This window comes from Peromyscus maniculatus, chromosome 4 (genome assembly GCF_049852395.1).
Source record: "Peromyscus maniculatus bairdii isolate BWxNUB_F1_BW_parent chromosome 4, HU_Pman_BW_mat_3.1, whole genome shotgun sequence".
In the NCBI taxonomy this organism is placed as follows: domain Eukaryota; kingdom Metazoa; phylum Chordata; class Mammalia; order Rodentia; family Cricetidae; genus Peromyscus; species Peromyscus maniculatus.
The window spans coordinates 113,480,729-113,505,576 of NC_134855.1; the positions used below are offsets into that span (position 1 = coordinate 113,480,729).

The 24,848-nt window shown below is 41.5% G+C and overlaps 1 protein-coding gene across 2 annotated transcripts in view; it reads left to right on the forward strand.

The window, feature by feature from the left end:
- The window catches only part of Plcb1 (phospholipase C beta 1), a 695,339-nt gene that overhangs the window by 576,647 nt on the left and 93,844 nt on the right, over nt 1-24,848 (forward strand). For both annotated transcript variants that reach the window (XM_006983966.4, XM_006983965.4), the window contains exons 24-27: nt 7,867-7,999; nt 10,593-10,646; nt 13,478-13,697; nt 20,873-21,053. In XM_006983966.4, the coding sequence (XP_006984028.1) occupies nt 7,867-7,999; nt 10,593-10,646; nt 13,478-13,697; nt 20,873-21,053 (588 nt within the window). The remainder of the gene's footprint in view (nt 1-7,866; nt 8,000-10,592; nt 10,647-13,477; nt 13,698-20,872; nt 21,054-24,848) is intronic.

Consider the following 24,848-nt stretch of genomic DNA (forward strand, 5'->3'; position numbering starts at 1 on the left):
TTCTCCCTGAGCCTGGCCGTTTGGGATAAGGTACCAGGAGCCATTAGGAGGTGGGTTCTAATTGTCTGTACTGGGCATCTCAGGCTCTGGGCTAGACACCAAGAAGTTAGGATCTGACAAGTGGGGATGGGGTGACGGGCTGCTTCTTGTTTTTATTTTATTTTATTTTATTTTATTTTATTTTATTTTATTTTATTTATTTTTTGCCTCTACAGTGATCATACCAGCATATCAGAGGACCAGAGGAAAAAGTAAATGTAATGAGCATTGTGTGCTTTCCATGTACCCGCCAGTTTATTGGGTCCTTTAATGTATTTTCATATGTGGCACTTTGGTTGGTTGGTTCTATTTTGGTTGGACAGCTATTCTACCACTGAGCTGCATCCCAAGCTAGTTTAATTACTTGAGATGGCCTTGAACTCACGAAGTAGCCTGGACCGGTCATGAGCTCACCTTAGGCCCTAAGAAACCAAGATTGCTGGCATGAGCTGCCAGGCCCACTTTCACTTATGCTTTAAAAACCCATAATGTTCTAATTCCACCCCCCTCCCTTAGCAAATGAGGAGATGTAGACACTGAGGGGTTAAATTTCTTGCCCAGGGCCACAAAGTTTGTAAGCAAAGGAGTTAGGATTGAAACACAGGCAACAATGTCCTCACAAATCCTCATCTATGCAAGCATGTTTCCAAATTTTACATCAAGATTGGGATAGGATGCTAACATGCTGAGTCTGATTCTGTGGGTCTGGGTGTGAGTCTGGATACTCAGCCTCTTTAATAAGCTTCATTGACAGGATCTCCTGGCCTGTGGAGCATACTTTGAGTAAAATGCATCTACACCACACCCATCACATGATCACATAACAAAACTGTAATATTGTGGAAACCACTAGCAAGGAAGGTTCTTCATTGTCTCCTAGACAGCAGAGTTCATCCTAGACAGATGAACATACCACAGCTGTTGTGACAGCATGAATAAGACTTTCACAAGCTCAAGGCAGACAAAATCCCAGCATAGACATGGGAGGTGCGCTCCTTTAGCTGTGGCACTATTGACAATTGACAACTGCTAGGGGAGGGAGAGTCAGTTATCTCTAAGGGTATGGTTCCTGGTGAATCCATCCAACTCCTTTAGAGGGTGCCACACTCAAAAGTGTATGAGCAACACAAATTGAACTTTCTAGGTTTAAAAAAAAAAATGAAAACAAAGTTAGGTGGGTAGGAAAAGTTATATATGGGAGGAGTTGGGGGAGAGGATGAATATAATCAAAATACACTGGGAGAAATTCTCAGAGTCAATAAAAGGGTTTTTTAAATTTATTTTTGTGTTTTGCATGGGAGTTGGGTACCCTGGAACTGTGAGCTGCCGGGTGGGTGCTGGGAATTGAACCTGGGTCCTCTGGAAGAGCACTCAATGCTCTTAACCACTGAGCCACCTCTCCAGCCCAATAAAAGGTTTTCTTAAAGAAGAAAATGAGACCTTCCCTTTCATCTCCGTGCTACTTAGCTTTGGCAATTACAAAGCCACTTCCTCTGAATGCCCTAGAGCAATCATAGTAGCCCCCACTTTTAGAGGAGTCAATTGTGGAGTGAGTTGCTTAATTAAAGAACTGTGGTCTTCTAAAGAAAGACATCATGAGAAGCCCAGATATCCACTGGAACTTCAGCCAATCAGTCACTGGTTTGTTCCAGCTGCTTTCACAAATCTATTGAAAGTTTTCAGTGGGTTACAATTCAGGGCCTTGGCTTCATCCTCCTAAAACAGTGGAATTATCACCTATGCCATACACAGCAGCAGAAGGATTACAAAAGCATGACTCTCAAGCAGTGAAGGCTTTCACCCTGCTCCAAGGTAGAACTCTCACATAAAAATTATGATATAATGCCAATTCAATGAGTCATGCACACATCATAAAATTCTGCGGTTCTAACAGCCTTCCAGGATTTGAGTAACAAGGTTCGGTGTTCAGCATGTGTCAGAATCACCTGGCTGCTTCCTCCAGCATCCATGGATGGCCCCGATGTGATACAGTTGGATGGAGTAAACCCAGGAATTTGTATTTCTAAGGATCTGAAGGGCTGCTGGTGCTGACCTGGAGACCACACTTTGAGAATCACTGCTTTGGAACCCTATATCCTCTCTCACAAAATGGGTAGCTCTGTTCATTCCATCCCCTACAATGGCAGCTTAATCACAGAAACCCAAGAAGGGCTCCTGGAGTAACTCTCCCCCACCCCCCACTCATACTGTCTAGCATTTGTACTCTAAGTGGTTGTCCACAGTCTGTGCAAAGCAATCTGGCTTAATCTCAAAGCTCTACCCCTACAGAGATGCACGGGGTGTTTAGACTACGTTTTAGAAGAGCAAGCCAAGATACCTTCCTCACTGCAAAGTTCAGTCCCGACTTTTAGAAACTTTATAAAAAACAATATTTCTAACAAAGGTGGCAGAAACTCCGATGCACAGTTGGCCCTCTGTATCTGTGGTTTCTGCCTCCATGCATTCAACCAACTGTAGATTGTGAATTTTGTTTAAAATTGCCTCTATAATGAATGTGCAGGCATTTTTTTTCTGGTAATTCTCCTTAAAGAGTCAATACAATAACTATTTATATAGCAATATCTACAAGTATATGGAGTATGTGCATAGAGTCTATAAAAATTTTGCATGCATTTCACCAAGGGTCTATATTTAGTACCTGTGGCTTTTGTGATTTTCTGGGCTGTGGAACCAACTTTCTATAGATACTGACACATATATAGAATAGTCAGCAGCTCCATGTTCATTCACATTTTAAAAGCTTTCAAATCCCCCAGTCATGATGATTAGTCAAACGTAGAAAGAGGGGCAGCATCATGCTTTCCATTCATGGATTTATCCATTCATTCTTTTAAACACATTTTTCTGAATTCAGCATAAGATTTAGGTGGTACTGTAGTTTCAGGACTTTGCCCATGAAGTGTACCTATTGCTTATGTAACATCAGGAAACTGAATGTGGGCTTATTCCTCCACTCATTCATTAATTCGTTATTCAATAAATATTATTTAACACTATATGTCAGTTACTGTGCTGGAATGTATGTATATCGAATCACATATATGTATGTATATGGATATATATTTACATATACATACCCTGAAAAATCATATTCTCTCTTCCTCACTTCTGAGGAAGAAAATGACATTAATAACAGTTCATACATTAAACTTGCAGTTGTCACTCATGGTTCAATATGTGGTGGGCATGCTACATTTATCTAAATGATGTTGCAGCCCTGATGTGTGAAGAGACGTTTAGACTACATTCCAGTTACTACTGAAAGAACTTCTTGGACATTAGTTGCAGAAGATACCAAACTAATTTTACATATTATGTGTTCTTTAAGATATTTGAAAAAACAGGGCTGGAGATGGGCTAAGTGGTTAAAAATACTTGCTGCTCTTGCAGAGAACCCAGTTTCAGTTCCCAGCATCCACACAGGGACTGAAAACCATCTGCATCTCCAATTCCATGGGATCCAGTATTCTCATCTGCCCTCTAAAGGCACTGGGCACACATGTGGTACACATCCATACTTGCAGGAAAAATATTCATTCATGTTAAATAAGTAAATAAATTAATAGTTTTTAAAGAAAGCCAGAAGACTGAAGGCAAAAGGTAAATTCACCCTACTCCTTAAAGACTTCACTTCTCATTTGTCCTACTAGACTCTTAGAATCATAAAGTTAATGTTCTTACATCAGTCTGCAACTGAATCCTGATTTTCATTTTATCACATATAAATCCCTCTATCCACTTAACACTCTAACTTACTTTTAGTGCATTTCAAAGGAGGCTGCAAATGTCAGTGTGCTTCAATCCTAAGCATGTGGAAATGCACAGTCAGGATGTGGTTTTCAAGGACCGAGTCTGAATTTCTTAGGAATAGGACAGGTACAACAGCTGAGTTAATTGCGCTAATGGAAAGTTTAGGTACAAATTACCTATGTGTTTTGAAAAGCTGTTTTGAGTGAGATGTTGTCTTTAACAGAGCCACAACCCTTGCCACATTTGGCCTGATACCCGGCAATTACAAATCTCCATGTAATTCTGGGAGAATGGCTAACCTCATCCTTCAGCCACCAAGATCCAAGTCAACATACTGTCATATGAAATATCCACATGGAAGGGACAGCGTATTTTAATTAATTTTACATTTGTTTATTTATTTACTTAGTGGGGGAGGTGCATACATGAGTGTGCCGTAGCACATATGTATAGATCCAGAGGAGAACTTCTGGAGTTTATTCCTGCCTCCCACCAAGTGGGTCCCAGGAATCAAACTTCGGTCATCAAGCTTGTTGGGAAGCACTTTTACCTACTCGGCCATCTCACTAGCCCAGGAACCAGGAAAACCAGGATCCTCCCAAGTGGTTCACATCTGAGAGCTGAAAGACATTTTGCTTTCCTGTTAAACATTCGACAGAGTTCTTAAGATATGTATTCTCTGCTGGGTGGTCACCAAGGTCACAATTAACGAGTCTGGGATGCAAGTCTTTTGCATTTGTACAGCATGTCGTACAAATTCCCTTTTACAAAACCTGTAAGAAGAGTCGTTAAGTTATCTACTCGCTGACTTACCTGCAGTTTATTTTCAAGAAATTTGTGCTCAATTTAATTATTGGAAAGGTGTAATTTTTAAATATAAAATCTTAGTTTTTAAAAGTTGTTTTTGGTCTTATTTGGAAGAAAAATATATTGCAGAAGTTCCATATGACCACTAGGGGGCAGAGGCTAAAAGCAAAAATCTAGTAAGTGCGACCAAAGTCCCACTTTAATGAATTTTGCTTCATTGAAATTCATGTAATTGAATTCCAGTGGTCTTTCAGTTTAGTTTATAAAAACATATTTTGGGTTCTTTTGTTTCTGTCATGATGTCCAGGACCTTGGGAAAGGATTTTGTGCTTGTTTTGTTTAAACACATAAAAGCAACCATTATGGAGCGGCCTGGGGAGAAAAGTGTAGATTTCTATGAGCTAGACACAGAATTAGCTTTTGCATTTAATCTCACGTATCAGTCTGGTGGGAATGACTTGATTTTCCAATTGTATCAAAAAGTTAAATCTAGTACTTCACAGCTGTAGGTATTATTTAACCATGTATTTGCTTTTTTTTCTATGAGGGCTGATTTAGTGCACCCGGATAAGTTCTTTAGAAATTACATTCACCTACTTATGTGTGCTTAGCTATGACTCACTGTTGTGTTAATGCTTCCTTGAGTTGCCACTGTCATAGAATACAGAATGCCTGCTATTCAGAGTATTTAGACTTTAAACTATAAACAAGTTCTCATATCACCTATCTGACCTCCAGCTTCCTTTTAATAGGTTTTAGTGCAGACTTTCAGTACCATCTGTGGTTACTCTGCCGTATAAACAAGACCCATCTGAGCGGCTGAGATGAAGCCAGTACACAACAGTGTCCATCCAGGCCACTGAACCTTCAACTGCTTCTGTTATCAGTTTCCATTTGGGAAACTGTCAGCTGGGCTCCTCTACACATCCCTCAGCAAACCGATCAAGCATCAGTCTGTTGTTGTTTGACATCATAGATGCTCACTCACGCATCACATTTTTCTCCAGAAAAATCCTAAGAGGCCCTGGCAAATCTGACTACTCCAGGACCCATTAATCAGCTCCTTACTCTCCTTCTTCCCCTGATATGTGTTTGGCAGGACAGAGGATGTGCAAGCTGCACATTTGTTGGCCCCTGGCTCAGGGCATTTCCAGCACACAGCATCCCTTCAGTATTCTGGCTTCAGGATTCCAGGCAAACTCTGCTCCTCCAGTCACGAGGTGCAGAAGCCTGCTCTGGGTTTAATGCAGCCTGAAGGTGCACTTTGGCCTTTTGGTCATTTGAAAAATGTATTAGTTCACGTGAAAATTTCATTTTCTACCATTCCTCAAAATCTGGCAGTTATAGGTGGAAACTGAGCAGTGTCTGTCATACTTACAAGAGCTTTCTCAAAGTTTAGGTATGGCTTCCCTTTTCCTTCTCATGGCTTTACAGCTCCAGGTCATTAACTCTGGGTTGTTTTGTTTTTAAGAAAAACATGAAAACCATTCTCTGTGTATAACATGTCCTGCATGGAAAAGTCTGGCAACACTGGACAAGCCAAAACAAAAGCAAAAAACAAAGTAAAACAAAACAAACAAACAAAAACCCCACCCATACACTACATTCAAGAGGCTCTTATTTGCAATATCTGGTTGAACAAAGAATATACCATCATTCCTCTTGGCATATGACTCTAGGGAGAATTTTCTTGGTGGATGCTGACTAAATGTGACCATACTAGAGTTTACCAGCCAGATTTATCCATCCATCAAAAGACATAATTTCAGAATAGCAGGATCTAATGCTTCTATGGAGCTAGGCCTCTGTCTCTCCTGCTTGATGTTTGGCCTGATACCAAGGCTTATTTTTTTCACCCATCCCAGGGAGATCAGCTACACTGAAGAAGCCTAGTCAATGAACAGGGCTATTTGTTAAATTAAAGATACTTTGGGGGGACTGATTCAAAGTCAACTCTGAGACTGTAGAAAGAGAATCATGAGTTCAAGGCCATCCGCAGATACAGATTAAGGTTTTGTTTGAAAAATGAAAAGCAGTGATTTGGGGGGAGAAGAGAATAAGAATCAGTGATGCTGTCTATACTTCTGTCTTCCTTTGGTAAAACTGCCCAAATGTCACAGTGTTGGGGTCCAGATGACCGGTAGAAGAAAACATTGCTAATGTACCTTATAAATGCACTACATAGCAAAATGCTAGGGTAAACTCAACAGTAAAACTTGCTGTGGACATGGAGATCAAGTCTAAAACAGCTGGAAGGCACTTGGAGTGTTGGAAAGAACTGTTGGAATACTATGCAATTATAGAGGCGATTATTTTATAAGGATCAGCATTGATTCAAAGGGCATTTATTCAACCTTTGCTTTGAGTAGGACATAGCTGCTAGAGTGGGTGGAATAAAAGGCTCATGAGACATTGATTATCGTCCTTTGGTAATGTCACACAATCTTAACTGTTTCACAAGAAAGTGTTCTAGGTACTTAATAAACATTGACTGTTTTGATCCTGGAAGAAATCTTTTAAGATAGACAATATCTTGACCCCAAGCTTATGTATACCATCGAGGATGAAGATGGAGAAACAGCATGGAGAGCTAAGTGACTTGTTACCAGCATACTGAATTCGAATCTGAGACTATCCGGCTCTCAAGTCTGCACTCCTACCCAGTACATCACCTCTTGCTGTGGCATGGAAGCAGACGGCCTGAAACAAAATGCTTACTCTCTCCTTCTGTGTTTTTATTCAGCAGCCCAGCTCTGCCACTCTGGACCAGGCTTAGATTAATTTAGCTATCTCACTCAAGTGTGTATTCTGCTAGGGCTATGTAACCTGGGACATCCCAGCCAGAAGGACTTAGTTGTCCTTCTACAGAGCCTCTCATCTCCATGGCTACAGCAGGAGTCTGCTAAAGATTGGACGGATGCATGTCTTTATGGTCCCTTTGTTTGCATTCAATTTGCTGTTCGTTCATTTGATGGAAGCATGCCACCGGCCAGATCCAGAGGCAGTATGGGAAGGCTCTGTCTAAGGGCATGGGCAAGTTGGAGGAGAGACCAGAGCTTTCTGTGCAATTAACCTGCTGCTTTCTGATTTTACACTATGCCGAGTTCATCTCGCTTTCCAGACAGTTTCAAAGTTGATACTTCAGACTCCAAATGAACTGTGGAAATGACGTAATGTGTAGCCTCATTAGCATAGGAAGACAATGAAAGCAATGTGAAACAGAAAACTGAAAGGTGTTTATGATTTTAGGCTGACCCTGGGGAAACATCATCGGAGGCACCAAGTGAAAGCAGGACCACGCCAGCAGAAAATGGGGTGACTCACACAACATCCCTTGCACCCAAACCACCTTCCCAGGCTCCACACAGCCAGCCAGCTCCAGGTAAGCAGTGGAGACAGTGCTATTTGGTAGACGTCCAACCTTCAGCCTCTGGGGACCACTGCAGAAGACTATGGCATTGAGGGAGAAAAGAAAGCATGCCTTTGTGTGACTTGAGTGAGTGAGAAGCTAGATGGATGCATGGATGAATGTCACAGGGCCTTCCAGGTTCTCACCTGGCTCTGCTGACAACCTAGAATCCACCTGTGTAGTGGGTTGTTATTTGGGAGTGAATTATGATCGACCCACTGATAGAGTTGAGCTTGTGAAGCGTTCTTCAAGCAACTTACAACTATGCCTTAGAAGCACATTCTCCCTTCTACTTCAAGTCTCTGCCAATATCAGACTTTCCAGTAACCTTAAATGTCTGCCCATGCTAGGCTGCCTGTGAGGCTATGGCCATGAGTTAGCTCATCATCATCATTATTCTAGTCCTCCACTGGATGTGTTCTATTGTTGTCTCATTTGGGGGTGATGAGGAATTTCCTGAAAGGCACAATGCCGGTGAAGGGAAAGCCAGGTCAGACATGATACCTGGTACTACGAAAGGGCTTGCTTTTAGCTTCTCCTCTTCATTCACCCACAGCTACACTCACTTGTCTCACTCACTCCTCAGAGAAATCCTATCATTTCAGGGCAGCTCATGTTGGCATTTCACCTCACTCTGGTTAAGGTAGGTGAGTGAGTGAGTGAGTGAGTGCGTGCGTGCGTGTGATATTAAAGTGGTATGTATGGTGTGAGTATGTGTGTGATATATTAACATGGTATGTGAGTGTGTATAGTGTGAGTATGTGTGTGATATATTAAAGTGGTATGTGAGTGTGTGTGGTGTGAGTATGTGTGTATATGTGTGTGGTGTGTGATATATTAAAGTGGTATGTGAGTGTATATGGGGGGGGGCATGGCTTGCATGTGTGTGCTTCTCTTAACAGACGGAAGCATTCCTGAGAGCAGGTTCAGCTCCGTGCATCCTCTGCAGTCACCCAGTGCTGAAGAGCAGCATGTGCTTGACCCATTGAGTTGAATCAGTTAATAAAATTAATAAAATAGGAGCGGAAAGACTTTCCCCCCGTGTGAGTGTGACTCCATCCCTTTTCCTTCTCTGTCATGATGGAACGCGACATTGGTGAAGTTCAGATCTTCTCCTTGGTGTGCAAGGGTACAAATTTATAAAATACAACTCCTATTTCATTTCTATCAAATATGAATGAACTGAAACTCTGCTTTTAAGAAAGTCAGTGAAATCAATAATAGGAGGTGGTCAACCATAAATAAGAAACAACATTTTATCACGTGGAAACATTTGCAGTGCTTCTGAACTATAGTTTATTGCTTCTGAGAATAAAAGAGAATTTACCATTTTAACATTTTGATTTTAGGTAATACTTTACTTTGACTTACAGAAAACGTTTTTTTTTTATTTTTGTTTAAAATTTTTTTATTTTGTGTATTTTATCTATGTTTTATTTGCATGTACATCTGAACCTCAGAAGAGGGCATCAGATCCCATAGACAACTGTGAGCTGCCATGTGGGGGCTGGGATTTGAACTTGGGATCTCTGGAAGAGCAGCCAGTGCTCTTAATTATTGAGCTATCTCTCTAGCCAGGAAATATTTTTTAAATTGTACAAACTGTGTGACACAATTCTCCTCTTCCCCTAAAGTCAGCATTCAACAAGATCACAGTAAACCTTCACAACAAGCAAGCCTTGTGTGAACTTGGCCTTCCTTACTCCAGTGCCCATGTATTGCTGCAGATTCACGTCTATGGTCCCACACTGCACTTGCTCATCCTGTCTGCATGGTCACCTTCCCTCTATAACAGCCCCCAACTCTCTCTTATTTCTCGGACCCCTGGATAGTTTAGAGGAGTTGTGATCATTGTTTTCCAAATGTCCCTCACTTTGAGCTGCCTAGATGTTTTCCTGTGACCAGATTGAGGTTTTGTTTTGATGCTGTGCCCTTCTTGATGCATCCTGTCAGGGACAAGTGATGCTGGCATGTCCCATCCTGATGATATGAGGTCCCTAGGTCAAAGTGCATCCCTCTGAAAGTTTTGATTCCCACTCCTAGGTGTATGGAAAGAAGCATTCTTCAGGTGCATACATATCGTATTTCCCCTTACTCTTTGCTCAGTAATTTGGGTGCTGATAATGGTTCTTGTTTGCAAAACTTGGTACTGCCCTTTGGTCCTCATTCAGCCTTTAATCACGTCATTCCTGATTTTGCCAGAAGATGGCAGTAGCACTACTGAGATTTAATTCCTTGATTTGAACTTTGAATTGCAAATGGAAGGCTGTTTCCCTGTTTGTGGAGAATACACAAAATTGCTTATTGACATAGGATTGAATCAAAGTTACAAATTAAAGAAGTTTTAGAGCAATTGTGTTATAAATAGCTTCCTACTACAATTAGCTATTGTCTCTAAAGGCACTTAGAATCAAAGGGCACGGCCCTCCAGTACTAGAGATGAAACCCAGATGGCCAAGTGTATTACCACTGAGCTACAACCCCCAAGTCCAAACATTTATTTTTTTAAAATGGGATAAAATTTGAAAAACAAAGATGGCCATTCCTTTGATCTTTGTGGTTGCAGGTTCTGTAAAGGCGCCCGCCAAAACAGAAGACCTGGTCCAGAGTGTTTTAACAGGTGAGTGCTAGCCTTTCCTCTGCATGGAAGTTGGCAACTGAACACTGCATGGTGAGTGTTTACAGGGGAGGAGATTGTCATCTATCTCTGAAAACTAGCATCATTAAATGTTTTAAGAGTTTGTAGACATCTGGCCTGAGTTTGGTCACATTGTCCAATGTAAAGTCACAGAGAGAGCCAGGTAACAGGAATGTGTGTCCCCCTACTGTGCTGACAATAAGTTATATTTCAGATATGCAGAATATAGCCTGTTTGTGAGTATGAAATACACAATGGTTATGATCTTTCGTATGAACTTGGGTTTGTTACATCAAGCAACAGGACTCAAATTGACCTATGCTTTCTTCAGTATAATTAGCACTTACTGTGTAGTGGAGTCTTAAAAATGTTTAGAATGTCTGGAACAAAACAGAACAAGAATGTATGCACGTGTTCACCAAAAACAGAGCCACTTGTAAGAACCAGATGTTGACCAACAGGGAGGCGGATAAGTGGACTATGGGGCAGTTACAGAATGGAATGGGGGGGGGGGTAACAATTAGAACAGATTGTGATCACCCCGAACAAGGCAGACAGCTAAGACGTGTGCTGAGAAAAGAAGGTAGGACATGAGAGAGCATGATTTCACCTGCCTGAAGATCAAAGAAAGACTGGCAAAACTAATCACTGTTGGAAACCTGGGCTTAGATTATGCCTTGGTGCGGGGGTTCCAGAAGATGTCTAGGGTCCTGGCAGTATTCTGGTTTTTACCTGGTGATGGTCCTTGAAGCATGGGAACTTTGCAAAAATGTTCAGGACTGGAGATTTTTGGTAGATGCTCTTTATGCCCACAGTTATGTGTCATCAAAATATAAAAATTATTAGGAACTTATAAGACCACGAAGCATATTTTGAAAGAGTTCCATGGGAAGCAATAGAGAACTGATGCAGAAAACAAGATGCTGAAGTATTCTAAAACTATGTGAATGTATACACAGAGGCAGGGGGGTCTACACCACCACCCTGACAGTGGCTGTCTCTGGGCAGCCACCCTTTAGCAATACTGTATCTTTATGCAAATGGGCATTAACTTTTACATTTTGGGATATTCCAAGGGATAACCTTTGGCCCAGAGGCTTTTTCAAAGGCAATTTAGGGTGTCTTTTTCTTATAGGCCAGAGCATGGGGAGTTCCATTTCGAAACTGTCCACAGCTGATTTTCCAGAAACCATTTCTTTTAAAAAATAAGGTTCAGTTTGTTACCAGGAAATGTGGCAATGCCTCAGGACTATAAATTCTTAATGCAAGCACTTATTATGCAACCACCCGAAGTCAGTTTGAGCCTGAGGGAAACCGTTAAATAAATGTACCTAGTTCTCTCCTTGGCTACTTTCTTCAAAAAGAAGAAAAATGAGCTGTCAGGGCAGATGCATGGTGAGAGCAGGAAATGCTCCTGCAGCAGTTTAAAGGCCTTGGTATTTAGCAACAGAAATTGCCATCCCAGTTCCCCTGTTTATGCACAATCCATTTCGTCTTCTAGTCAGCTTTGTTGTGATTTGTGACATATATTATTTCTGAATCACTTGACAGCTCTAAATATTTATAGTATCTTTTTGTTGTTGTTGTTCCGAAAACAGAAATTTCATATCAAGAAATGGAGACATATTAACTTTGACTTAATCTGGGTCCAAATAAATGATAATTCATTGACATTAGGACACCATACATTGAAGCCCTGTTCCTGTGATACTAGGAAGAGCAATAGGGAAACTAGTGTGGAATCTTGATTTCCAAAGTGATAATGCATTTTTTTAAAAATGCGTGTCATAGAAGTGATGAAGTGTGCATATGAAATACAGAATGATTTATGGACAGATTTTGTCACACTGACCATTTTTCTCAACGTTGGATAAAACACTGCAGTCATACAGGTGGCCACTAGCCCTGCTGGAGCCTTTGTAAAGTTCAGATTAAAGGACACCCCCTTGACACACTCGACTACCACATCCACTGAGATAGAGGGAGAAACCTGTGGTGTGGCCCTTGTAAGTGAGTCCCTGAGACATGTGCGATTATTTGCAAAGTCTCTACATGTATGGTGCCCAAAACTACTCAACACTTTCCATGAGTGGTTTTTGTTTTTTTTTTTGTTTGTTTTTTGTTTGTTTGTTTGTTTGTTTTAATGTCACCATCACACCAGGCTTGTGAACTGGTAGAAGCATTGTCATCCTTTAAACCAATGAAGTAGGAAACCTGTTCCCTTTTCCTCTGATGTGGTACACCCTGTTCCCAGCTGGAATGAGCTAGGTTGCTAAAGCCCAGTTTCTACTTCTCAACAAATTTGCCCTCTATCTAAAGGGAGATCATTTCTAGAAAGTTATGTGCCCCTTCTGAGTGCCCTAAATTCTCAAGAAGCTGGCCTTCTTTATTCATGAGGAGACCAGCCTTGGGGTGCAGTGCACACTGGGTTTCCCCTGGGATTATGGGAAAGTCGTACTAAAGTTGCCATGCACCTTGCTCAGTTGTTTCCACTGCTGCTCTTCGTCTCTGCCTCCTGTCCCCTCAGCCCCCAGTAAGTCACAGGCACCGGAATCCCCATCCCAGACTCTATTTCTAGGGACATGAAACTGCAAAGCTACAGATGAAGGAACTGGGTCTCTGCAAAGTTGGGGGGCGCCTTGCTAAGCTGGCGAACCAGAGCTGCTGACTGATAGGTCTGACATCCAAGCTGTGCTGTCCAGCTGCTCTTGGCGGGGATGGGCTGCTCCTCTCTGAGCAGGATGTCCCCGTCCCTTCGTCTGGACTCTCAGTCCACCCTGTCACTCATCTCTCCTGCTCGTCCTCTGTTGCAGAAGTGGAGGCGCAGACCATCGAAGAGCTCAAGCAACAGAAAGCGTTCGTGAAGCTTCAGAAGAAGCACTACAAAGAAATGAAAGACCTGGTCAAGAGACACCACAAGAAAACCACCGAGCTCATCAAGGAGCACACCACCAAGTACAACGAGATCCAGAACGACTACCTGAGAAGGAGGGCAGCCTTGGAAAAGTCCGCCAAGAAGGACAGCAAGAAAAAGTGAGTGATAGGGACTTGCTAACTTTATACCATGCGGAAAGAGATGCTGCCCCCCAGGGGGTGATGATTGATGTGTTGTGCCATATTTTTTCACCTGCCACCACAGGGAGGAAAGTCACACCACCTACTCCACTCTCTGCTGTTCTTGAGTTGGTTCACTTTTGCTTGTGAACTACATTTTCCTCCCTCCCTGCCTTCTTTCCCTTCCTATTCTTTTTCCTTGTAAGAGACAATATCTTGCTAGTTGTCCAGGCTAATCTTGAATGGCTGAACTCCAGTTACCTTTCTTTCTCTGTTTCCAGGATAGCTGGGACTGTGGGTAGGGATTTTTTACATTTGAACAAATTCTGGGGTGGATACACAGACTCCCAGAGCTCTATCCTTTGATTCAAATATCAGGTGGCTGACGCCCCCTCCCACCATAGCAACTGCCAACAGGGCAGGCACAGAACTCTTGTGTAACTAGAATGTAGTTGGAGAGACGAGGGAGATGTTTCAACCTTCTTTTGATGCCTGAAACTCATAATGTACACAGATACGTACACAGAGGGCTACGGCTCTCACAGCATCGTGTACTCAGAATGTGGTGGAGAGAAGCTTGCCTAGCACAGGTATTAAATAATATTATTATTGTATCTCTCATGCTCTGTGGATAATGCAATGATTGTAGCCTATAAAAGTTTTGCCCTCAAATAGCAAATATATAGTCTCATGTGCTGGTTAGTTTTATGTTAACTTACACAAGCAAGAAACATTTTTTAAGGGGAAAAAAAAAACCTCAACTGAGAAAGTGTCCCCACCAAACTGCCCATGGAAGATGCTGTCATTCATTTTCTTGACTGATGTTTGATATGGGAGGGTCCAGTTCACAGTGGGTGGTGCCACCCATAGCCCTGGGGTCTATAAGTAAGCAAGCTGAGCAAGCCATGAGGAACAAGTCAGTAACATTTCTCCATGGTCTCTGCATCAGTTCCTGTCCTGAGGTTCCTGCCTTGACTTCCTTCAATGATGAACTGTTATGTTATCTGGAAGTATAAAATGAAATAATCCCCTTGTTCCCCAAGTTGTTTTTGGTCATGGGGTTTTAATCACAGCGATAGAAACCCAAGATGCCATGATAATGAGAAGGAAATGGATAACTAATGTAACCATACAGCATAATCATGAAGATGATCAAAAAAAAAAAGGATCAATATCATGGTGTAGAATGACTTCAGAGAACAGAATACCCTCCATTTTTGTTTGTTTGTTGTTTTGTTTTTTACAGTGCTGGAGATGGAACCCATGGACTTGTGTGTGCTGGACAAGTCTTTACTACTTAGTCATGTACCCAGGTCTCTATAGAGTTTTGAAGCAGAGTGCCACCATGTAGCTTGGTGTGCCAGCTAGTTTTAATGTGAACTTGACACAAACTAGAGTCATCTGAGAGGAGGGAATCACAATAGAGAATGTCTCTGTAACACTGGGCTGTAGGCAAGCAAGATAACAGGGCATTTTCTTAATTGGTGATTGATATGGGAGGCCTGAGCCCTTTGTGGGTGGTTCCACTCCTGGGCTTGTGGTTCTGGGTTCTAAAAGAAAACAAGCTGCTGAGCAGACCATTAGGAGCAAGCCAGTAAGCTGCAATTGTCCATGGACTCTGCATCAGCTTCTGCCTCCAGGTTTCCACCTTATTTGAGTTCCTGCCTTGGCGTCCCTTAATGGCCCGTGACCCGGGAAATGTAAACCAAATAAACCTTTCCTTCCCAAGCTGCTTTTGGTCACAGTGTTTCCATCACAACAATAGAAACCCTAAGGCACTTGGGATGAACTTGAACTTAGGATCTTCCTGCCTTGCTGTCCAAATGCTGAGATTATAGGCACATGCCAAAACCCCCAGCTGGGAAAGGCATTCTTACATATCAATATAGAATGAGGTGTTAACCACGGACAACCAAAAAGAGAGAAAGGGGAGAGAGAGGGAGAGGAGAGGCTAGGGGAAAGGTTCAAAGAAGGGAAAAATCAGGGCCGGGCGGTGGTGGTGCACGCCTTTAATCCCAGCACTTGGGAGGCAGAGGCAGGCAGATCTTTGTGAGTTCGAGGCCAGCCTGGGCTACCAAGTGAGCTCCAGGAAAGGCGCAAAGCTACACAGAGAAACCCTGTCTCAAAAAAAAAAAAAAAAAAGAAGGGAAAAATCAACTTGTTCCAGGGTTAGTAGAGTTGGCAAAATGAGTGAGACCTATGTAGAATGACACAAAATGAAGTCTACCAGCTCGGACAGAGCACCATTTAACCAAGGTCTTTTAGAGCTGGAGCAAGTGGCAAGTACTTCAGAACTTACGTGGTTGAGTAAGAATCCACCGAAGAAAACAATTCAGTGAAATGTGTATAGTCTAATTAATAGCCTCAGACAATACTCCTAGCTGCTGCATGGAAGCTGAACTCTTATGCTGGGCTTTTCATGCACTACAGGCAGGTTCTGGTTCAGTAACGCTTGGAGCAGGTGATGCTGAAGTTGTGATGTCCAGATGGTACTCTGTGAGGACTGAGGACTCAGAGCATAAACAGAGAGACTGGGAGGGGACAGCACTTTATCAGGAGTCCAGCTGAGTGTTGCTAAAAGTTTCTCCTAGAAAGAGGGTGGCAGAAATAGAAGAAAGGGCTGGATTCTCGTGTTGTTGTTGTTGTTGTTGTTGTTGTTGTTTTTAAGAGAGTTTGGGATGTGACATGGATACCCTGAGGAGAGAAGACATGGTCTGTGTGGCTCTGTAACTTTGCAGGCATCCTTTGGGGAGATTGAAATATATGTGTGTGCTCACCATGGCCACATCTGTTCAAGGCACTCCACCCTGGCTAAAGCAGAGTTTACCTCACAAGAACAGCAATGAGAGAGCTGCTCAGACTCAGACATCTAGGTCTTCATCCCAGTGTCTGCCCTCTGCAGTTCTGACAAGCTTTAGGGCTTGCTGGCCCTGTTGGTCCAAAGCTTGTTAGTGATAAGATTAGTTCTCAGAAAACTCTCCCTGAAACCCCCCTGCTCTAACTAAACTATTCCCAGTCATCTCTCTCAACGTCAACATTTTAATAAAAGTTCGTATTGTTTAGGTCTCAAAAAAAAAAAAAAAAAAAAGATTTGGTCCAGAACTCCAGTGGTTCCTAGAAATAGAAAGACATCATAAAGGCCTTGGTTAAATCCCACCTGCCTCTCCAATCTCCTTCCCCAGCCACATGAAAACCATTGCTCCTGGCTTAGACTGTGCTGTGATGAGAAGTGAGGATTCCCCAGACTCATGGGCTCCTCCTATCAAATCTCTTTCATGGAGATCGAGGGCTTTGTCTCTAAACTATAGCAGATACCTGCTGCCAAAGGTCAGAGTCTCAGCATCTGCTTCCCAATTTCCATGTGGATCTCAGTTTGGCATTTGCTTTCAAATCGCATTGTAGGTTATTCATCTAGAGGGTCCTGGGCTTTGTGACACAGGTTTTGATTGATCACACTGGGTTCTTTTGCCTTCCGGTGTGGGGCTGTTTCACCCCTGGGTGATCTCCTCCATTGATCACATCCAGGATGTGTTAGGCAGATGTGCTGGATTGGTTACCTAGAATCATAGAGCAAGGTGCCACAAACTGGGTGTTTAAAACACTGTTAGACAGTTCCAGAGCTTAGTAATCCAAAATCAATGTGTGAGCAGGGCATCAGCTCTGAGAGGTGTAGGGGAACACCATTCCTGGTCTCTTCCAGCTTTTAGTGGTTACAGGAAATATCCCTGGCTTACCTTACCATGTAGACTCATCACATCAGACTCTTGCCCACACTATCACATGGCTTTCTGTCTGTGCAGGGATACATGCCCACATGTTCTCCATCTTCTAAAGATAATAATCGCTAGATTAGGGTCCATCCTTAACTAATCTTAACCTATCATAACTATTACATTTGCAACAGATAAACAGGAAAATTTCCGAAGAATGTTTCTGGATAAGCTGAGGTTCTGGGAAGAACACAAAGGAACAGAGCACTCACATACACTTCCCTGTGTATTCCCCACAGCAGCCCCACAAAGTATATACAGACATCTTCCCAGTGCATTCCCCACAGCAGCCCCACAAAGAATATACAGACATCTTCCACAGTACAGCAACAAGGACCTGAAGCCCACTCACACCGTGGCCTGGTCAGAAACACAAACAGAGCACAGGATGCTGCCACATGCCGAAGCATGATACCTACCTATCAGCTGTGTTCTGTGGCATAGTAACTTTGGAGCCTGACATGTGGCTGTTTTCAGAAGAGTTAACTATTGTCCCACAAAAGGATTTAGAAACTGATTACACTCTCGTGTATATATCCATACTGTGAATGTATTTATAAAACATCAAAAGCCAAATAAGATTACTTATCAACTGTTCTAAATGTTTGAGGCCACTTTCCTAAGTTGTGATCATGTATTTTCTTGGGGCATTTTTTGCAGGTCTGTTGGTGATAAATAATATTTTGCTCTCTGATTAGTGAGGTTCATTTTTATTGTGAAAATATTTTCTTCAATGTTTAATAATTAGGGAACTAGAAATAAAGTGAAGAAGGTAACTTAAGTTTTCTTGTTGTCTTTTTAGGAAACAATTTTTGTCTTCCTTGGGTTTATTAGCTAAATGTCAAAACAATTTTACATTTTTAATTTTAGTTCTTTAATGAACACTAATAGCACTGTGTAAAACATTATTCAAAAATCATCATGAACACCAGTCCATGCTATTTAAAGTTAAATGTTATTTATGTTGTTAAAATACATAATTTAGAAGATATTTAATTTTTAAAAGCAGAAGTACCCATGAGTTCTCTTTCAATGTTCTGAGTTTTTAAATAAATATCATAGTAGTTAAAAAACATTTTAAATCATTATTTCCCTTATTTACTTGATTTTCTGTAGTTTGGATGAAAAAATATTCCTTTTTTATTTGGTTAGTTGGTTGGGTTTTCGAGATACAGTCTCTGTATAGCTCAGGTTGGCCCCGAACTGGCTGAGCCTAGCCTTAGTTTTAAATTGTTATACTTTAGCCTCCTGAGTGCTGGGTTCCAGGAATGAGCCAAGATGCTTGTTTTATAAATCAGTCTTATGAGATTTCCTGATTTTTCCTATTAGCTGATAAATGGGTAGATGTGGTCATGGTAATCCAACCATCATCACAGATCCAGGAAACCGCATGTAGAATTCACAGTCTGAGCTTTCCTGGAAACATGTCATCAGCTCTCATTAAAGTCTTTCAAGGGCTTGACTTAAATGGAAAGATTGCCACTGAGAAATACAGCCCTCTTCTCCAGCTGACAATTCTATAAATTGTCCTGAAACTGTGAGGGGGCAAGCCACCTCTCCACGGGCTGAGGACACAATAGGCTGTGCCACATCCTTCCTCTCACAGTCCTCGGAGTCATCCTCTTTGCCACCAGGCTATAGACAAAGACAAGATGCGGCTTCAGAGCCATATTGTGACATATGAGGTAACGTGCTCACCTTGAAAACACGATCAACATGCAGTACTTGGTTTTTAAAAGGCAGCAAAATCACCTTTCCTTAGAGGTAGAACAGATGTAAAAGATATCAGGTGAAATTTGTCGCTCTGTGCAGGTGAAATGTGTCACTCTTTGAAAAGGAATCTAAAGGCTAAATCGATAGCATTTACCTGTAACTACCAGTGAAGGGGAAGTTTGCTCTAAAATATCTCCTAAGAACTCCAATTGAGTGATGCACACATTCATTTGTTTATTCACTTTTACACCATATTCTGCAAAGTCCTAATAGCTATTTTCATGAGAAAATAACATTACAGGAGATGTGTATATGGATGGACATTCTATGATGTCTGAAGATGCCATCATGTAGAGGAAGCCAGACAGGGCTTCCAAAACTTTTCTGATCTGCTTGAATCAATCTCTCTCTGTCTCTGTCTCTGTCTCTGTCTCTGTCTCTCTCTCTCTCTCTCTCTCTCTCTCTCTCTCTCACACACACACACACACACACACACACACACACACACACACACACACACACACACACACGTCTTAGATAAGAACCATGAGCCACATGTGGCTATTAGGCCCTTGAAATGTGGGTCATTTGGGCTGGGGGTATAGCTCAGTCGGGAAATCCACATTTAACCTGGGCAAGAAAAAGGTACATTTTATCAGTACTATGATGTGCTCAAACTATGGATTACACAACAGATTTCTTGGAGTCTACTATAAAACAAAGATAAAATAACTATTACATCTTTTGAGTTCTTCTAATTTGTTAGATTAACATACACACACAATTATTATTTTGCATCCAGGGCTTAACATGTAGCTAAAATGGCACTCAAATTCACAATCAGCCTGTTTCAGGCTCCTGAATGCTAAGACTACAGGTATTCACACCATACCCATCCTATAACATATCTTATTAAAACTAGTATCACTCACTTCTTTTTTGAAGATGGCTACTAGAAGTTTTAAATGGCATACACAGTGAAATACCATGTGCATAGCTCACATTGTATTTCTGCAGCACACCACCAACTTTTGATGCAGTTTCTGTCCTTGAACACTGAACTAAACTCTTAGCCTCTGAGAAAAGGAAATATCGGTCAGATATTCTACTTCTCTGATTAAACAAGTTTGCATGTTCTTCCAAGAGAGAAATGCTTTCCCATTAGCAGATCACCCAATGATTTTTTTCTAGTGGTGTTATAATAGCTTGAACCCCGTTTTTATGGAAGATATAGAACATTACCATGTAGTTATTTTTTAGACTGTCCCTCAAAATAGCAAAAAAAAAAAAAACCCAAAAAACAAAACACAAGTGAGATCTGAAGATGTGTCAGGAGAAGGAAGCCAAGATCTTGAGGTCCTAGCTATATGTTCCTGCCTTCCATCTCCCTAATGCACAAGTAGATCCTACATGTTTCTCAAAGTAGTCACCAGGCATTGTGTTCATTACATCATTTCTCATTCATCCATCATCTCCCCTGAGCACTCCATATAATGTGAAGAGCAATTTACTCAAAGATAGTTTTCTATGTGGATGTGGGAGTCTCACCTTCTCCTTCTAGTGGCTTAGTCTCTTCCCAAGACCAGTGACCCTGAGAGGAGTCATTCCAGAACCTTCCAAGCACCTGTTACCACCTGCTCAGTTCCTGAGCTAAGCTCTGTGTCTTTGCAGATCTGAACCCAGTAGCCCTGACCATGGCTCATCCGCCATTGAGCAAGACCTCGCTGCCCTGGATGCAGAGATGACCCAGAAGTTAATAGACTTGAAGGACAAGCAGCAACAGCAGCTGCTTAATCTTCGGCAAGAGCAGTATTACAGTGAGAAGTACCAGAAGCGAGAGCACATTAAACTGGTAAGCCAAGGGGCACGGGTTGTGTTTGTGCAGCTGCAGGGCTTTTTGGAGGAGCGAATGTTTGCAGCTCTCAGGTGACTCAAAGGGCACAGTGTAGACATGAGTGGCACCAGTGTGGCGAATATAGAGACCACTCTGCCCACCACACTAACACTTCCCACATGCTGATAAGTTCCTCTGTTCCCTCCATGGAGCTATGTTTTGTTTTGTTTTTCCCTTTCCTGGCTTATTTTTGGATGTCAGGTTATCTTAGTTTCCAGGGATCTTTGGGATGGTACCAGGAAGTAAAAAAAAAAATTCTTTCAAAAATGAAGCGTGTGCTGCAAGTAAATTTCCTTTCTACTTCTGAATATCACCGAGCTTTCCAAGAACCAACACAACAAACTCTATGCTGCCCACTGTCCTGTTCTTCCTTCAGAGCCTCAAGGCTACCTGTGAAAGCAAAAGACACCCTCTTCGTTAGTGACGAGGTGTGCCTGCCAAAATATTTTCTCTTGGATTCTGAAATTCTTGAGACTGTTTTTTGGTGCTTTAATCAATGATAGAGATATTTAACCTTTAATCACACACAGAGACACACACACACAAAGTGAATTTAGTAATAAAATACTGGCCTTGAAAACAAGCAAATGCCAAGAACAAACGAAATGAATAACCTTGACCAAAATGAGTAGTATATTGAGGAAATGGTTTCATAGAATTATCATCTCTTTGCTATGAGTCTGCACACATAAGGAAATTCACTGTGTATGAAGAGACAGCCTATGGAAGTAAAGCAATAAATCCACAGGAATCTGTTTAAGAAGTATTAAGGAAATTAAGATAAATTGAGGAAATAGACTCACGAATACAGAATGCTGTAGACAGCTGAAGTTGTCCTCTGATCTGACCAGGAGCGTATCCACCCAGCAGGCAGGAGCAGGGAGAAGGGGCATGTGACCCTTCTCCCTCTCCTTTTAAGAGGTCACATACAGTGGCAGGAAGCACCACCTCCTTTGGGCCCTATAGCCCAAGGTCATGGGTGAAACAAATACCACTACATGGGAAGAAGAAAATCTTTGCCAATTGTACATCTAAGAGCAAGTTAGAATCTATAAAGAAGTGCACAGGGCAAATACATTGAATAGACAATTTTCAAAAGAAGATATATAAATGACCAATTAATTTTTTTTTAATGTTCAGCATCCTTAGCTGTCAGGGAAATGCAAATTAAAACTACTTTGAGATTCCATTTCACCCAGGTCAGGATGGCTAGAGTCATAAAAACAAATGACAATAAATACCAGTGAGGATGTGGGAAAAGACAAACTTTCATGTGCTACTGAGGGAAAGGTAAACTAGTCCAGCCACTATGAACATAAGTATTGAAGCTCTCAAAAAACTAGAATTAGGATTACCATATGACTCAGATGTCCAGAGGAATCTTAATTCAACGTATTCAGAGACACTTGCACATTCCTATTTATCATTGCCCTATTCACAGCAGTCAGTAGATAGGAATTAGCCAAGATGTCCATCAGAAAAATGAATGGATAGAGAAAATGTGGTAAATATACAGTGTTACTAGGCCATAGAGAAGAGTTAAATTGTTTCACATGCAGTGAAACGGGTATTAGTGGAGATTATCGTGTTAAATGAAATAAGCCAGACTCAGAAAGACATATCACATGTGCCATCTCAGGTGTCCAATCTAGATTTAAATATAAGCATGTGGCATGAAAACAGAATGGGGACTCTAAAGGGGGAGGGGAAAGGGAGAAACAAGCAAGATTAACAGAGAAAGAGGTAAAATATCCTGTTTCTCTCATAGACAGGAGCTGGATGTGTGAATGAGCCACACACATAGACATGCATGAAAGCAGAAGATACTGTTTGAGAGGAAGAAAAGGACCAGCTAGGGGTGGAGAAGAGGGATGGAGGGAGGAGGATTGAATCTAAACAAGACACAATGATACACGTGTGTGAAACTGTAACAGTGAAACCCCTTATTTTATATGCTAACCTAAACTATTGAAGAAAAAAGAAAATGTACCGTGTAATAGGTGACTTGTTATAATGCTTTTGTCCTCACTCTGGGTCCTCCATGACTATATAAAATTAAAAAGTCAGAATCACATGACTAACCTATTCAAAATCATATTCTACTTGGCCAATTATTCTCAACTTAGAGCATAAATCAAGATCCTCTGGAAGGCTGGTTTAAAACCCAGATGGAGGTCTTGTTCTAAATCCTGATTCAACAGGCCTTCCATAGAATAGGCTGTTGCTGATAATCCTGTTCTAAGAACCTTTCTTTGAGGACCTGGAACTTAAATGTGAAGTTCACAAAGATCTTTTAACAAGCTCCACAGTTGCCTTGATGATGGACTACTGAAATAAGATGGAAGCTGTAAAAGGCTAGACAGATAACTCAAAAGTTCAGAGCTCTGACTGGCCTTCCAGCAGATCTGGATACTGTTCCCAGCACCCATATCATAGCTTACAACTGCTTGTAACTCCAGTTCCAGGGGATCCAATGCCCTTTTTGAACTCCACTACCACTGCATGCACACAGTGGACAGATACACACTCAGGCACAGACACATACACATAAAAACTGTAAATTACTATTTTTTAAAGATTGAAACAATAAAAGAATGCTTAAGAAGGGACTGGGGGGTTGGGCGGAGAATTGCCTTGAAGGACCCAAGAGAGTCAAAGTTCATTTTGATAATGTATGATGACTTGCCTCCAGATCTAACCACTACTATCCGATCTTCTCCAATAAGCTGTGCCTAAAACTCCAGGATATAACAATGAATACACTAGCAGTGTATTGAAAACTAACTATTGGGCCATATACTATGCTAAGCCATTTATAGGAATCATCATTCTGATTGGTACTCAAAAAGCACTCATTAGTTTTTGGTATTGTCAGCATATTTTCCATGTGGTGACTTTCCCAAGGTGTTCTGACTAAAAAGTGGTCCATCTGTGATTTGAACATTGGCCATCTGCCCATGGAGTCCCTGCTTCCTAACCACTACATTGATGTCTCTCCTACTTCACATTGTAGGCCAATGCCATGATAAAGGGATTGCTTTGTGTTTATTGCTCATGCAGAGCATGCACAGCCAAATATTTAGTTTTGGTGGCTGGGATTCTCTCTCCTTCAAGAACGTTGTCTCACATATCACATAAGATGCACAATTTCAGTATTTGCACAGATAAGAACAACCATCATTATAATCAATGTCATAATTTTTATCACCACAAAAGGAAAAATCTACTTCATTCATGGATTCATTAAATAGTTATTCATATTACTATTTGCTAAGTAAACATTTCAAACAAATATTGGATAAAAATGGCAACAACAATCCTAGCCCTTCTGGAGCTAACCTTCTACCAGGGAGGCATAGATCATAAATGCAATGAGTTAGCAGTATATTTTGCATATTAAGTAGCAAGAAGGGATCATGAGAAAGATAATATTAGTATTGGAGGGAAAAGATGTTCAAGGCTGGAGAAGAATAAAGAATGTGCCTGGAAATTTTAAAGATACTTATTAGGGAAAGACTGACAAACTGATTGATGAGGCAGCATTTGAGTCAGGAGCTGAAGGGTTGGTCCAGGCACATGCACGGAAGAGAGTTTTTCTAGAAAGAAGTTGTGACATGTGAAGTATCTGGTCTGGGCCTTGAAAGAATAGCAGAATGGCTCCATGTAAGGAGGGTTATACAGTATTGAATAAGACAGATGGGATATAGGGGAGGGAACCCAGATCTGGAATTTGGGGGACTCCATCTCTTGTGT